This window comes from Culex quinquefasciatus, chromosome 2 (assembly GCF_015732765.1).
Source record: "Culex quinquefasciatus strain JHB chromosome 2, VPISU_Cqui_1.0_pri_paternal, whole genome shotgun sequence".
Taxonomy (NCBI): domain Eukaryota; kingdom Metazoa; phylum Arthropoda; class Insecta; order Diptera; family Culicidae; genus Culex; species Culex quinquefasciatus.
This window is the reverse complement of record NC_051862.1, coordinates 22,423,505-22,440,761: the sequence shown is the minus strand read 5'-3', so window position 1 is coordinate 22,440,761 and position 17,257 is coordinate 22,423,505. Positions and strand designations below refer to the sequence as shown.

The window sequence follows — 17,257 nt, the reverse complement described above, 5'->3', positions numbered from 1 at the left end:
GACTCCCTTTTGGGCAGCATTTTTGGACATATTTTCAACACTTTTGTTTCATTTTTTCGCTCTTTCTCCCTCGAGGGCTTCTTTGGTCGGGGTCAGATCGTTCTGTAGGTGGACCCCCCGCTCCACGAAGGTACTACACTGTTGGACCTACAGTGAGGGGCGATTAAGGTGTGATGATCTTGATAGGGTTGTTTTGGTGTAAACGCCCAAAAGTATGCAATTGTTTGAAAAATCTTCTCTAATCATTTCATTAGAGAATGTCGGGTTCGTCACTACAAACATGATCTCTACTTACTTCAAAAATTGACCCAGCATTGCTCAGTTTTAGTAGCTCGGGCTAATGACCTTCTTAATTGCACGAAGTGAGTCGTCTAAAGCTGCCCAGTAGAGCCGAGAAGCAGTACAGATCACTTTGACATTGCATATAGGTTTGGTTTCTTGAAGAACCTCCGAGTGCAGGGAGGCCAAAGACCATGACGACACATGGATCCCCAATAATTGCTCCCTTTTGAGTTGCGTTCGACCCCGTCAGTAGTGGTGTGTGGCAATTTCGCCGTCAAAGAACTGCTGTGTGACAGACCTCCACCACCGAATTTGCATACCAACGGAGGTTAGTTGGGCGGCGACATATCGCAACCTTCTTGGACGTTGCGGTGCCCAGTTCAAGAAGTCAGAGAAAGACCGCGTAAATTGTGGTATATTGTTGCGCCGATCGATTTCTAACCGCGGTCATAATTGGGCTAGTCGTGCATGGCGGGTGGTCAACAGAACTTCGACGCGGGGTCATAAGGTACCACCGCGAGTTGTGCTAAATGGGTTGGGAGTTTTTCGGGCGGACCGATATCGATTGGTCGTGCCCTTGGGGACGTTTCGTGAATGTGACCAATTGGTCATTAGACAAATGGTTTCGGCGAAACTCGTGACGGGAAGGACATTTACAGAGGTGAAATCTTTCGCGTTTCATCTTGTTTTGTGTTGTTGCAACCAACTACACAACTTGGCATGAATTAAATTTTGTCTTAAATCTATAAGCAGAATAATTCTTTTTGTTTTGGCAAATAATTTTCAAGGGGGAGCACCGTGACGGACTGGTCGCTAATCCAGAATTACTCAGAGTTTGAGAAAATAATTTCATTATTTTATGGAATAATTCAGAAATTTTGCTATGATTCCAGAATTACAGGTTATTTTTAGATACTTAGTTTTTTGGAAAATTTTACTAGAAAAAATGATAAAAAAAAACAAAAAAGAATAAATAAAATATCTTCAGAAATGTTTACAATTATTTTTAATTGTGATGTAAGGGAAGGACCGCTTCAGAATGATAACTTATCCGGTCTCACTTGGATTTTCATCAAGTAGATAATTAGGTAATTTCTGCAATCTTGATTATGAATTTTGAATTGTGGATTGTGTTCGAAATTCTGTTTTTTTTTATATTTAAAGATTTTGGAATCTGAAAATTTTAGAATTCAGGAATTTTTTATTATTTTTTTCAAATAAATAAATAAAGTTGGGAATATATTTTTTTTTTAATTTTAAATATTTTTATTTTTTTCAATTCTGTTTGATTTTTGATTTTTAATATTTTCGAAATTTAATTCCAGAGTCCCGATATTGAATATTGAAAGTTTAAAATTAAAGTTTTCCTATTTTTTTGAATTTAAATTAATCTGAAGCTTAAAATGTTTTTTTTTAAATTGGGGAATTATTGATCTATTTTTTAAATTTTAGATATTTGTTTTTTTTTTTATATTTTTATGCTGGTTTATTTTAGATTCATAATATTTTAGAATTTAAAAATTTTAGATATCTTTTGCAATTTTGAATTATTGTGTTTTTGGAATTATTAAAATTAAATATTAAAGGAAATTTTTAAATTATGGTTTTTGAAATGATTTTTTTTTGTCTTTAGTTTTTTTAATTGAGTTTTTTCAAATACTTTTCAAAGTTTATGTCACCACCAAGGTTGTTAACGATAAAATTATCGAAGCTCGATAACGATAACGGCAGTGAACGATAACTCATTTTTTTAATCTTTCTAAAATCAACCTAATGCAACCATTTCATGTTAAATTTTCAATGATTACACTAAGAATATATTTTTTAAAAATGAAATAAGTTTCAAAGATGTCCACTAGGGTGGTCCAAATCTGGACTTTTTTGGGGCTACCCCCTGAAATCAAAGATTGACCCATCACTAGGTTAAATTCCAAATTTGAGCTCATTCTGACCACGGGAACCCCTCCCTCCAATCGCTTAAAGTTTGTATGGGAAAAATCGTCAAAATGTATGGAGAAAAGCAACTGTTTTACTTTTTTACCTGTGGAAGGCGCCATAGTTATCCGATGCTTACCATTTCTCAAATGTAGAACCTTCATTATATTTAGAACAACTTTCCTGAAGACACCATATTTTTAGGATTTTTTCCCGCGAAGTTATTAGCGCCCAAAACTGACCATTTTGCGCGGCCAGCTGTAAGGGCTACCTAACAACGATGTTTAATTCCAATTCGTACACGCACGTGCTCTCTCTCAGGTTCAAACTCTCTCACGAGTTTGCTTGCCTGCCTGGCTGCCTGCCTGCCTGCTTACCAACAAGCGCGCGCTGCTTCTCTGCTTGGACTTTTGTCGTCGTCGTCGTTTTCGTTTGCTATCCGCTGCGCTGCGTTTCTGGCATATTTATTATAATTTTCAAGATACATTTCGATATTTATTTCGAGATATAAAATTAAATGTAATATGCGATTAACAATAGATATCATATTATCAGGGCGTGTTTGAGAGAATACAAATTTCGATAAATTTGTTCCTCCATGAATTGTCATCTGTTATGTTATGTAATTGAAATTTATTTCTAGTTTTGGTATCATACCAAACTCAAGACTGGGATTTTAACTCTTCTGAAAATTTGATGTATACTAAAAGTTAAGATCTTCTAATTGATTTTCATGTTAAAAAAACAATCACTTCTTATTTCAAACCGAATAGGAACTAAACGGGAAAAGCCCAGCACAACCACGGGCCTAACAGATCTAACACAAACTTTTTTTTGCAGATTTCTGTTTGAACTACAATGTCCTATCAGTGGATTTGACCAAACTGACCATTGTTCCCCTTTCTTTTGAGCCCATGGGTAACCGTAAGCCATTTTTGTTTTGTTAATAAAACGATTAGACCACAATTTATGAATGAATATTAGGGTGGTCCAAATCTGGACTTTTTTGGGGCTACCCCCTGAAATCAAAGATTGACCCATCACTAGGTTAAATTCCAAATTTGAGCTCATTCTGACCACGGGAACCCCTCCCTCCAATCGCTTAAAGTTTGTATGGGAAAAATCGTCAAAATGTATGGAGAAAAGCAACTGTTTTACTTTTTTACCTGTGGAAGGCGCCATAGTTATCCGATGCTTACCATTTCTCAAATGTAGAACCTTCATTATATTTAGAACAACTTTCCTGAAGACACCATATTTTTAGGATTTTTCCCGCGAAGTTATTAGCGCCCAAAACTGACCATTTTTGCGCGGCCAGCTGTAAGGGCTACCTAACAACGATGTTTAATTCCAATTCGTACACGCACGTGCTCTCTCTCAGGTTCAAACTCTCTCACGAGTTTGCTTGCCTGCCTGGCTGCCTGCCTGCCTGCTTACCAACAAGCGCGCGCTGAATCTCTGCTTGGACTTTTGTCGTCGTCGTCGTTTTCGTTTGCTATCTTCTGCGCTGCGTTCCTGGCATGTTTATTATAATTTTCAACTAAAATAGCAGGTTTGTTTTGAGATATATTTAGCATATAAATTCTTAGATTATGTCAAAATTGAAAAAAGTGCACTAAAAAAAATAATTTGAATAAAAGACTTAGGCCTTGGCTAAGCCTCGTTTAAAAAATTGAAGCAAATGAACAGGATTTGTTCGTTTTTCCAAGCATTACAAGCAGTTGTTCGTATATGCTCATTAGAGAGAATGATTCAATTATTTTAAAAAATCTTCAGGTAATACAAATTTTGTTTTTTACTCTAAATATCATCCGACCAACTGCTTGTCCATTCGAAGGCGATTTGATTACAGATTTCAAACTACCTAGCTCAACAATTTCTATTTTTGAGGCTTTTCTTTTAGACATCGTTGCACTTTTTGGATGTTTCGGAATCGTAAACTTTTAATAATCGTCAAAGGCAAATATACCGCAATTTGTTGTAAGGAATTTTTTTATATTTTCGGCAGATTAAAATATTTTGTATGGAATGAAAAATAATCGTGATCATAGGGCTACGAAAAAACTTCAAATGTTTTCTTTTTAAGCTTGTTTGATAGTATACAAAAGTGAAAACAAACAGTTCCCAAAATCGATGAACTGTCTAAGTGTATTGTTCTTCCTGAAATCTATACTTGACTAAGTTAAAAAAAAAGTCTTATATTTTTTCTAGAAGAGTTAAAATCCCAGTCTTGAGTTTGGTATGATACCAAAACTAGAAATAAATTTCAATTACATAACATAACAGATGACAATTCATGGAGGAACAAATTTATCGAAATTTGTATTCTCTCAAACACGCCCTGATAATATGATATCTATTGTTAATCGCATATTACATTTAATTTTATATCTCGAAATAAATATCGAAATGTATCTTGAAAATTATAATAAATATGCCAGAAACGCAGCGCAGAAGATAGCAAACGAAAACGACGACGACGACAAAAGTCCAAGCAGAGATTCAGCGCGCGCTTGTTGGTAAGCAGGCAGGCAGGCAGCCAGGCAGGCAAGCAAACTCGTGAGAGAGTTTGAACCTGAGAGAGAGCACGTGCGTGTACGAATTGGAATTAAACATCGTTGTTAGGTAGCCCCTTACAGCTGGCCGCGCAAAAATGGTCAGTTTTGGGCGCTAATAACTTCGCGGGAAAAAATCCTAAAAATATGGTGTCTTCAGGAAAGTTGTTCTAAATATAATGAAGGTTCTACATTTGAGAAATGGTAAGCATCGGATAACTATGGCGCCTTCCACAGGTAAAAAAGTAAAACAGTTGCTTTTCTCCATACATTTTGACGATTTTTCCCATACAAACTTTAAGCGATTGGAGGAGGGGTTCCCGTGGTCAGAATGAGCTCAAATTTGGAATTTAACCTAGTGATGGGTCAATCTTTGATTTCAGGGGTAGCCCAAAAAGTCCAGATTTGGACCACCTAATATTCATTCATAAATTGTGGTCTAATCGTTTTATTAACAAAACAAAAATGGCTTACGGTTACCCATGGGCTCAAAGAAAGGGGAACAATGGTCAGTTTGGTCAAATCCACTGATAGGACATTGTAGTTCAAACAGAAATCTGCAAAAAAAAGTTTGTGTTAGATCTGTTAGGCCCGTGGTTGTGCTGGGCTTTTCCCGTTTAGTTCCTATTCGGTTTGAAATAAGAAGTGATTGTTTTTTTAACATGAAAATCAATTAGAAGATCTTAACTTTTTAGTATACATCAAATTTTCAGAAGAGTTAAAATCCCAGTCTTGAGTTTGGTATGATACCAAAACTAGAAATAAATTTCAATTACATAACATAACAGATGACAATTCATGGAGGAACAAATTTATCGAAATTTGTATTCTCTCAAACACGCCCTGATAATATGATATCTATTGTTAATCGCATATTACATTTAATTTTATATCTCGAAATAAATATCGAAATGTATCTTGAAAATTATAATAAATATGCCAGAAACGCAGCGCAGCGGATAGCAAACGAAAACGACGACGACGACAAAAGTCCAAGCAGAGAAGCAGCGCGCGCTTGTTGGTAAGCAGGCAGGCAGGCAGCCAGGCAGGCAAGCAAACTCGTGAGAGAGTTTGAACCTGAGAGAGAGCACGTGCGTGTACGAATTGGAATTAAACATCGTTGTTAGGTAGCCCCTTACAGCTGGCCGCGCAAAAATGGTCAGTTTTGGGCGCTAATAACTTCGCGGGAAAAAATCCTAAAAATATGGTGTCTTCAGGAAAGTTGTTCTAAATATAATGAAGGTTCTACATTTGAGAAATGGTAAGCATCGGATAACTATGGCGCCTTCCACAGGTAAAAAAGTAAAACAGTTGCTTTTCTCCATACATTTTGACGATTTTTCCCATACAAACTTTAAGCGATTGGAGGGAGGGGTTCCCGTGGTCAGAATGAGCTCAAATTTGGAATTTAGCCTAGTGATGGGTCAATCTTTGATTTCAGGGGGTAGCCCCAAAAAAGTCCAGATTTGGACCACCCTAATGTCCACAGAATTCTGTCTTTTTTTTAAGTAATCAAATTTACATAATTTGCAACTGGGTATCAAACGAAGCAAAATCTTGTATGATTTTTCACCTTATTAGAGTTTATTTTGGAAATAAAAAAAAATCACAAAATACCGTACTTTTCTGAAATTTTCAAAATTTGGGTAATTCTCCGCCAACTCACACAGCAGTTGCCCCGACCCCTCTTCGATTTGCGTGAAACTTTGTCCTAAGGGGTAACTTTTGCCCCTGATCACGAATCCGAGGTCCGTTTTCTGATATCTCGTGACGGAGGGGCGGTACGACCCCTTCCATTTTTGAACATGCGAAAAAAGAGGTGTTTTTCAATAATTTGCAGCCTGAAACGGTGATGAGATAGAAATTTGGTGTCAAAGGGACTTTTATGTAAAATTAGACGCCCGATTTGATGGCGTACTCAGAATTCCGAAAAAACGTATTTTTCATCGAAAAAAACACTAAAAAAGTTTTTAAAAATTCTCCCATTTTCCGTTACTCGACTGTAAAAAATTTTGGAACATGTAATTTTATGGGAAATTTAATGTACTTTTCGAATCTACATTGACCGAGAAGGGTCATTTTTTCATTTAGAACAAAATTTTTCATTTTAAAATTTCGTGTTTTTTCTAACTTTGCAGGGTTATTTTTTTAAGTGTAACAATGTTCTACAAAGTTGTAGAACAGACAATTACAAAATTTTTTATATATAGACATAAGGGGTTTGCTTATAAACATCACGAGTTATCGCGATTTTACGAAAAAAAGTTTTGAAAAAGTTGGTCGTCATCGATCATGGCCGTTCATGATCACCCGCGACAGACACGGACGACAAAGCAAAGAGAAACGCAAAAAGTAACTTTTTCAAAACTTTTTTTCGTAAAATCGCGATAACTCGTGATGTTTATAAGCAAACCCCTTATGTCTACATATCAAAATTTTTGTAATTGTCTGTTCTACAACTTTGTAGAACATTGTTACACTCTAAAAAATAACCCTGCAAAGTTAGAAAAAACACGAAATTTTAAAATGAAAAATTTTGTTCTAAATGAAAAAATGACCCTTCTCGGTCAATGTAGATTCGAAAAGTACATTAAATTTCCCATAAAATTACATGTTCCAAAATTTTTACAGTCGAGTAACGGAAAATGGGAGAATTTTAAAAACTTTTAGTGTTTTTTTCGATGAAAAATACGTTTTTTCGGAATTCTGAGTACGCCATCAAATCGGGCGTCTAATAAAAGTCCCTTTGACACAACATTTCTATCTCATCACCGTTTCAGGCTGCAAATTATTGAAAAACACCTCTTTTTTCGCATGTTCAAAATGGAAGGTCGTACCGCCCCTCCGTCACGAGATATCAAAAAACGGACCTCGGATTCGTGATCAGGGGCAAAAGTTACCCCTTAGGACAAAGTTTCACGCAAATCGAAGAGGGGTCGGGGCAACTTTTCCCGATTTCGTGTGAGTTGGTAGAGAATTACCCATTTGCAATACGGGTATCAGAAGAAGAGAACTTTCGTAAGCTTTGTTTGTATCAGTTTTTTTTTTGAAATTATTAAAATTTTCACAAAATACCATATTTTTTCTAAAATACTCAAATTTGCAAATTTTCAAAAAGAAGCGAAATTTTGTTTTTTTTAAACTTGAATTTTCACGAAATACAGTCCAGACTCGATTATCCGAAGGCCTTGGCAAAATTTCACTTCGGATAATCGAATCACGATTTTTTTTTCGTTGTCTTATTTTTGATTGTTGAGCTTAAAGCAAAAGCTACTTTAAAGCTACTTTTAGAACTAGAATTTGTTCTTAAAAGTAAGAAAATAAAAAAATACGAAACATTTTTTTTGTTGTGATTTGATTCGATTATCCGAAGTTCCATACAAACCTTCGGATAATTGAATTTCGGATAATCGAAACTTTTGATAATCGAGTCTGGACTGTGCAGTCATCCCACATATTCGGAACACCCACAAATTCGGAACACTTTACTGGTAATTTGTCAATAACATGCCAAATGCAGCTTTTCTGTCGACCCTACTATTTTTAGGACCTTCATTTGGACATTCTCTTGCTATTTCACAGGTAAAAGTAGTATTTTTTGAACAAAAAACTTCTTTTCAAGACAATTTTATCCAGATCAGCAAAACAATGCCTCCAAATTGCCTGTTTCATAATTGTGGGATGTTATTGTGCCTCCCACAATTGTGGAACACCTGAATTTAACTGATATTTTTACAAAAAAGTTATCAGACCATTCATAAAACATAACTAAGCATGAGTTTCGTTGGTTTCAGTGCCTGAAGTCATTATTTTGTAAAAAAAATATGTTCTCATGGAGAGAACCTAAGTTTGTTTACATCCGTTAGAAAAAAGTGTTCCGAATTTGTGGATTTCAAGGGTCAAAGTTTTTCTTCAAAAAATTGATATAAAAGTTAAAATTTGCAGTTGTTCGATACAGCATTCGAAAGATCGCAAGAAAAGCTTTCAAATGAAGGTAAAAGCGAATCATTAAGTTCAATTACCGATTTGCTATGATTTTTTGAACATTGGCCGATCTGTAAACTGTTCCGAATATGAGGGTTGACTGTACCGTATTTTCCGAAAATACTAAAATTTTCACAAAACACCGTATTTTTTCGAAAAATACTCAAATTTTCAAAATTTGCAATATGGGTATCAAACGACATGAAATTTTGTATGTATTTTCACTTTATTAGAGTTTTTATTTGTAAAAACTGAAACTTTCACAAAATACCGTTTTTCCGAAAATACTCAAATTTTTATCATTTGCAATATGGGTATCTTAAGAAGCGTTATTTTGTCACCATTTTCACTGTATCAGAGTTTTTTTTTTGTAAAAGACTATTTTTTACAAAATACTAAATACTAAAATTTTCAAAATTTGCAATATGGGTATAAAAGACGCGAAATTTCATATGTATTTTCTCTTTACTAGAGTTTTTTTTTTGTAAAAAAAAACTAATATTTTCACAAAATACTTTTTTTCGAAAACACTCCATATGTTTTAATTTGCAATATGGGTATCAAACGAAGCGAAATTTGTTATGATTTTTTATGTTATTAGAATTTTTTTATAAAATACTTCAATTTTTACAAAATACTTTTTTTGCACTTACTTACTAATATATTTTGAAAACTAGTGTTTGCCAAACAACTGGACTGGTTCAAAATGCATTTGGTCAGAGTCGAAGGACATAAAATTCTAAAAATATTTGCAAAGAATTATTTAACTTTTGTTGTTTAAATTTTAAACTATTTAATTTTTGAGTTTTTGTATTTTTGAATGATGATGATGATCATGATTTTCAAACTTTTAAATCTTTATTTTTTTATTATAGTTTTTTTTTTATTTTTGAATTCTTTAATTTTTAAATTTTTGAGTTTTCAAATATTTAAATATTTTGTGTATACAGTCTAGAAATTACGTTCGAGTGCAATTAGCACCACGAGTAATTAGTGTAATTCCAACAAGATTCTTATAACTTAAAGTAGTTCTAACACCTTAATATTTTAATTTTTGTTTCAATCAAAGTATGAAATTATATCAAACTTTATTTATATTTGAAAACTTTATTAAGCAAATGAAGAAATGTACTGAGAATACCAAGAAAATAAGTACATTGATATTGGACTGTGTGGATAATCCTACAACTTAGTTATTCAAATATTATCCCTATCTGCTCGGGTGTGATATTTCGACTTTTTGTTATATTTTTTTGCAAAGTCCACATTTTTTTTAAACAAATTCTAACTTTTTCCCGAATTCCAAACTCGAATGGCCACCATGTTGTAACATATTTCCTTCGGAACATTTGGCAACGTTTCGCGTTATCTAAAACAATGTGATTCGAATAACAGCTAATCTGGCTGATTACAAACCCCCCAAAAACGTTATCAGTTTTCATCGATTGTCAATATACCCGCAGTATTCAGTCAGCATTCACACCGAATGGGACTTTGTGCAGCTTCAAAATGAAGATTTTAATTTGGTTATTTTGTGTTATCTTACTTGTAGAAAGCAGCTTTCAAGTAATACTGTGAGGTTTATGATAATTACGATATTTAAGATTTCAATTTCTTGTAGAAATCCACACCCGAAGATGATTACTACACGGCAGGTGTGGTAGAATTCAGCTCCAAGGACAAACGAACGACAACCGATACTCCAGCGGTGTACACTTCTAGAACGCTAACAAAATACATGGAACTCATCAACTCTACGGAAGCAGACCAGCTGGACATCTTGGTATTCCCGGAATACACCCTGAACGACATCGAAACGGCTACCTTCGTTCCCGATCCTTTCCATGACATCGCTCCCTGTAACCATCTGCTGTACGATCCTATCGTGCGGGATTTGTCCTGCCTGGCCACGATCCGTAAGCTGTACCTGGTGGTGAACCTCGTCGAAAAGGCCCACTGTCCGGAGGGTTACGACTGGCGGGCTTGTGCCGACAATGGGTTGTACCACTTCAACACCAACGTGGTATTCAATCGCCAGGGAGTCGTTGTAGCCCGGTATCGAAAGTACACACTGTTTGACGAACCGGGAATCAACACCACGCTCTTCTCCAGTCGAGCTACGTTTCAGACTGACTTTGGAGTCGAATTTGGGACGATTACCTCCTTTGACATCTTGTTTGACGAACCGGCAATGGAGTTGATTCGCAGCGGAGTTACGGACATAATCCTTCCGGCGATGTGGATCTCTGGACTACCCTTTCACACTGGTGTCCAGGTTCAGCAGGCCTGGGCGTACCGGAATAACGTGAATCTGCTGGCGGCTGGAACTAGTTATCCGGAGGTCGGAAGTACCGGCACTGGAGTGTACGCTGGCAAGCGAGGTCGGATCGTTTCCGTGATGAATCATTACGCTGAAACGTGAGTGTGATCTTGTGGAATCTTCTTCTGGATCTGATCAAATCTTTTCTTTCAGCAAGCTGTACGTGGCCTCTGTTCCCAAGATTGGCAGACCTCAAGCGGAAGTCAAGAAGCAACCTGTCATCAAGTACACTCCGGCTCAGATGAGTAATCTGAAGATGCTAAGAGACCCGATTGATGGTTATACTACATTCGATCTTCCAATGACAAAGGATGAAAAGTTTGAGGCATCCCTCTGTCACGAACGAGTGTGTTGCAAGTTCACCATCGATTACGAGTTATCTGCACCGATTACAACCCAGGTGATGCCCACCAAATAGTATCTGTTGATAAGCTACCTCATGTTGATAACACCTCCCCGTCGATTCCAGCAATTCTACCGCTACCGACTAGCGGCCTTTGACGGGGCCCGTTCGTTCCAGGGATTCGCCGAGTCCAGGGTTACGGTTTGTGCCGTTCTAGCGTGTACCGGAACCACGCTGACGTCGTGCGGAACGCGGTTCGAAAGTGGTGCCAACACGGTCCCGATGGTGGTGTTCAACTCGATTGAGCTTAAGGAGACCGTCGATTTGGAGGGTAGCTTCCTCGGTGAACAGCAGTACATGGTGCTGCCAACCAGTTTGGACACGAGCATTCTTCCGCTGGAGGTGGATGAGTTTGAGTACAGTGAGCGGGACGTCACAACAGATGGGTAGGTTATTTACAAGGTTGTTAATCGATAAAATTATCGTCTGACGATAACGATAATGGTTATCGTTATCGTCGAAACGATAACGATAATCTTACGTTATCGTTATTTTGATAATTCTATCGGCGTTTATCTTATCGCTGATAATGGACGATAACTTATTTTTAAAATCTTTCTAAAATAGATTAATTCAACCATATCATGTTAAATTTTCAACGCTTTCACTAAAAAAATCAAATGCAAAGCGCCAGCTCCTGTTACATCCAATCAAGCTCATAATTGGGATTTAGGCTCAGTACGCCCATCGGAACAGCCCACCAAAAACTCATTTTTGTTACCCTCTAACCAATACGTACTCAAAATTTTTCACAAAATAACGATTTTTTCGAAAATACTCAATTTTTCATAATTTGCAATATGGGTATCAAACGAAGCGAAATATTGTATGTTTTTTAATTGTATTTGAGGTTTTTTTGAAAATACAAAAATTTTCACAAATTACCGTATTTTTTCGAAAATTCTAAAATTTTCAAAATTTGCGATTTGGGTATTAAACGAATTGAAATTTCGTATGCTTTTTCAAAATATTATTGTTTTTTTTTGTATAATATAAAATTTACGAAATACAGTTTTTTTTTAATACTAAAATTTTCAAAATTTGTAAAATGGGTACGAATTGAAATTTCGTATGCTTTTTCAATTGATTATGGTTTTTTTTTTCGAAAATACTTTTTTTTTACAAATTACAATTTTTTCGAAAATACTCAAATTTTCTAAATTTGCAAAATGGGTATCAAACGAATTGAAATTTTGTATGCTTTTCAAAATTTATTAGAGTTTGTTTTTTGGGAACTACTAAAATTTTCACAAATTACCGTATTTTTCGAAAATACTCGAATTGAAATTTCGTATGCTTTTTCAATTGATTATAGTTTTTTTTTCGAAAATAGTATTTTTTTACAAATTACAATTTTTTCGAAAATTCTCAAATTTTCTAAATTTACAATATGGGAATCAAACGAATTAAAATTTTGTATGCTTTTCAAAATTTATTAGAGTTTGTTTTTTGGGAACTACTAAAATTTTCACAAATTACCGTATTTTTTCGAAAATACTCGAATTGAAATTTCGTATGCTTTTTCAATTGATTATAGTTTTTTTTCGAAAATAGTATTTTTTTACAAATTACAATTTTTTCGAAAATTCTCAAATTTTCTAAATTTACAATATGGGAATCAAACGAATTGAAATTTTATATGCTTTCAAAATTTATTAGAGTTTGTTTTTTGGGAAATAAAAATTTTTTACAAATTACCGTATTTTTTTCGAAAATACTCGAATTGAAATTTCGTATGCTTTTTCAATTGATTATAGTTTTTTTTCGAAAGTACTATTTTTTTACATATTTAATTTTTTTCGAAAATACTCAAATATTCTAAATTTGCAATATGGGTATCAAACGAATTGAAATTTTGTATGCTTTTTTAAAATTTATTAGAGTTTGTTTTTTGGGAAATACTAAAATTTTCATAAATTACAGTATTATTTCAAAAATACTCGAATTGAAATTTCGTATGCTTTTTCAATTGATTTTAGTTTTTTTTTTCAAAAATACTATTTTTTTACAAATTACATTTTTTTCGAAAATACTTAAATATTCAAAGTATGCAATATGGGTATCAAACGAAGCGAAATTTTGCATGCTTCATACATACATTTTAATTGTGTATGCTTAATATCATGCGTCGTTGATACCCAAATTGCAAATATATATATCTTTTAATATTTTCGGAAAAACGGTATTTTGTGAAATTTTTAGTATTTTACAAAAAAAACTCTAATAAAGTGAAAAAGATAACAAAATTTCGCTTCTTTTGATATCCATAATGCAAATTTTGAATATTTGAGCATTTTCGAAAAAATACGGTACTTTGTGAATTTTTATATATTTTACAAAAAAGCTTAAATAAAGTTAAAAAGCACACCAAATTTCGCTTCGTTTGATACCCATATTGCCAATTTTGAAAATTTGAGTATTTTCGAAAAACGGGGTATTTCGTGAAAATTTTAGTTTTTAACAAAAAAACACTCTAATAAAGTGGAAAAGCATACTAAATTTCGCTTTGTTTGATACCCATATCGCAAATTATGCAAATCTGAGTACTCTTAAAATAGATATTTTGTTATTATTAAGTTTACTAGATTTTGAAAAAAATGTATTCTTAGTGAAAGCATTGAAAATTTATCATGATATGGTTGAATTAATCGATTTTAGAAAGGCTTTAAATATGAGATGTCATCCAATATCGGCGATAAGATTATCGCCGATAGAATTATCGAAATAACGATAACGATAGAACTATCGTTATCATTATCGAGCCTCGATAATTTTTATCGTAAACAACCTTGGTTATTTAATGTTATAATTTGATATTTAGTAGCTAAAATTTAACTTATTTCAGCAAATTGATCATAGAGATCACCCACAAACTGGTGAAGCCACGATCGGACCTGTACTCGTTCGCCATTTGGGGTCGTGAAGTTGTTCAAGAATTCAGTTCTGGAGCATTTGCTTCGATTGGCAGTACTTGCCTGATGTTTGCGGCAGCTCTTTTCGCAATAGTCCTGAATAAATTTAATTAAATTATACACGAGTAAAGTAGATCGAGCGTAGCTTAATTTCTTCGAACCGAATTAGTAGGTTAACCTTGCGAAAGATCGCTTGCGGGTGTGACAAAAGAAGAATGTTTAACAAAAACTCATAAATGCAGATCGTCACAGTTGTTCTCTGTTGACGCATTCACCATTTTGCCAACATTTTTGAATATTTGCCATTCTAAATAACTTTTAATTTTAAATTTAAACAATTTTCAACATTTTGAAGCAGATCATGACGTCAACCCCCTCTGATGCTGTGTGCAACATCACACAACAATGTTCATAAATCACATCACACGGTGCAGAACGTGGCCGCTCAACTGCTGCTGCTGCTCATATTTATTAAATGGAGGATTGTTTTTCACTTCGCAAAAATGGTCGCCGGTAGCGAACTCAGGTGATATAATTTGGAGCGATTAATTCAATTATGGAAGGCTCACACCTCGGCGCAGTCAATTCGGTTTCTTCTGACTTCATCAAGTTGGTGGTGGTCAGCTGAAGAGCAATACCGAATACCTGTGGTTGAATGTGCCCGGGGGCGATGCACATGGACGATGGAGTTCAGACTGCGAAAAATTCCGCAAAACTAGGCTAGCGTAAATTAGCATCGTTTAGTGGGGGACCTCTTTTTTGGTGCAAATTGTTGAGTTGAGGAGTGTTGCAGTGATTAATAATGCTGGACGCGCGGGGTAAGATTTAGAGGGTACAAATTGTTTTTTCGGTGGTTTGTACTTACAAAATTGACCAACGATGTGAGATCGAAATTTTATTCGGAGAAAAAGGACAATTTTTAGTATAGTGTTTGTTTGATTATTTCTCAACAGGCACTTATTGCCCAAATGAGTAAGAACTGAAAAATATTATTGCTGTCAGTATGTGAATTGGATGTCTTAGTAGCAGTTTATGCATGCATTGTTCTTCGCAGGGCTGTGGAGTCGGAGTCGGAGCCGGAGTCGGTGGAGTCGAGTCTTTTTGGGGACCTGGAGTCGGAGTCGTCAAAACTCGAACAGCTGGAGTCGGAGTCGGAGCCAGAGTCGGCTAAATTTTAAGAGCTGGAGTCGGAGTCGGAGTCGGAGCCGAAGATTTCTGATAATCCGGAGTCGGAGTCGGAGCCGGAGTTATCTTAAATTCAACAAAAAATATGTTTTTTTATTGTTCAGTATTTCCTATAGAATAGCTTAATTTACAAAACATCTTATATTTTTAATTGATTTATCAGATGCCATTATGTTTTTGAAGCTTTTTATTGTGATTGAAAAGCTCTAATTGTGTTATTACACTATAATCACTAAATGATAAACTCTTACCCATGTATGTAGTATTATAATTTAAAAAAATATAAAAAATATTGGTTATGTAGTCAGACATATCTAATTGATTCTTGAATGCTTCCTTTTGCCTATATTTATGTGCCCTTTTAATTCAAATTTGACCAAATTTCATCCAGTTATTTCTGAAAAAAATACACACACACAGTCATCTTTTACCCCGATAGCATATGTCTTGGAAGTTTTAAGTTAAATCATTTTTTAGGAAAAAATTACGAGTTGCATAAAAAGATTAAAAATAGTAATCACTGTTTTTGCAAATCGAAAAAAGTCACTGACAGTTTAACTTTTGTAACAAATAATCAACGATAATAACAATCTCTTACTTGGAACTCAACATGCGCATTTTGTTTATAACTGAGTACAAGACAATCAAAGTGTGGCATGTAAAATAATTGAAACTAACAAAAAATATCAAAAGAAGTTGCAACAAATTTTGAAATAATCATTGATTGTTGATGTTGATGTTAATTTTAGGTAAACTATTTTGATATTGTTGCTAATTATCGTTGAACAAATTTCAAGAATTCAGTACAAAAATGAACTAATACAAAAATGTATAGAACAAAATATAGGATTTTAATTTATTTTTCAAATATTATAAAAAAAACAATATCAAAATATTATCAACTGGTACGAATTTTCTCATACTTTATGTCTCACGCCAATATGACGGAAGGTGATAATAATTGCATATCAACGTACCTTAAAAAAAATAAATATGTGTGACCTAGAAAATATTTTAGTTGTGGATATTTGTTTTTTTATTATATTTTAAGTTTTTTTTTCAAATATTTTGATGGAGGCGTAAGATCATTCATAAAGCTTCGTTTTAGGTGAAGATTCACGAAGTATCGTGCGCCTCCTTTTTAAAGTATATAAAATTTTAAAATTAAAATAAAAAAAATATTTTCCGTGTCACAGATATTTGAAAAGGACATCTTAAGCGTCCCTTCCACGAAGATATTGTACATTGATTTGCAATAATAATCTCCTTCAGCCATGGCGTGATGTCCATGTACGTCTTAAAAAAAATGTTTCGTATAAAATTGTCATTTAAAAAACAAGGTGCCTGTCACTGTGCATCTTACAAATGTCAGTCTGAAAGTGAGCAAATTGAATTTTAATGTTCAATAGATCATTAAGGCCAGGCAGAGGTGCATCGGCACGGCACGGGTGCTGCTCTTGTTCTTCTAAGACTTAAAAACATCGTGTTTTTAATCAAAGTACGCGCACGGGCACTGTGTCAGAACTTTGGCTGTACGTGCAAATGTCATTTTTTATCTATATAATTTTGTGCAGTGAAAAAATATGGAAAATGAGGCTTAATTAAACCATACAGTGAAAAATTCATCAGTTATCCGTGTGTGGAACAAATATAAAATATCCGGAATAGCTGCCAAATGAGC

General features: G+C 34.4%; 1 protein-coding gene across 1 annotated transcript; it reads left to right on the top strand.

Moving 5' to 3' along the window:
- The first annotated feature begins 257 nt into the window (after positions 1-257).
- Positions 258-14,616, top strand: LOC6051527 (vanin-like protein 1). The gene is made up of 6 exons (XM_038250197.1): positions 258-264; positions 10,309-10,322; positions 10,378-11,174; positions 11,230-11,476; positions 11,546-11,865; positions 14,325-14,616. The coding sequence occupies exons 1-6, from the start codon at positions 258-260 to the stop codon at positions 14,503-14,505; spliced, it is 1,566 nt and encodes a 521-aa protein (XP_038106125.1). The 3' UTR covers positions 14,506-14,616.
- The last annotated feature ends 2,641 nt before the right edge of the window (positions 14,617-17,257 follow it).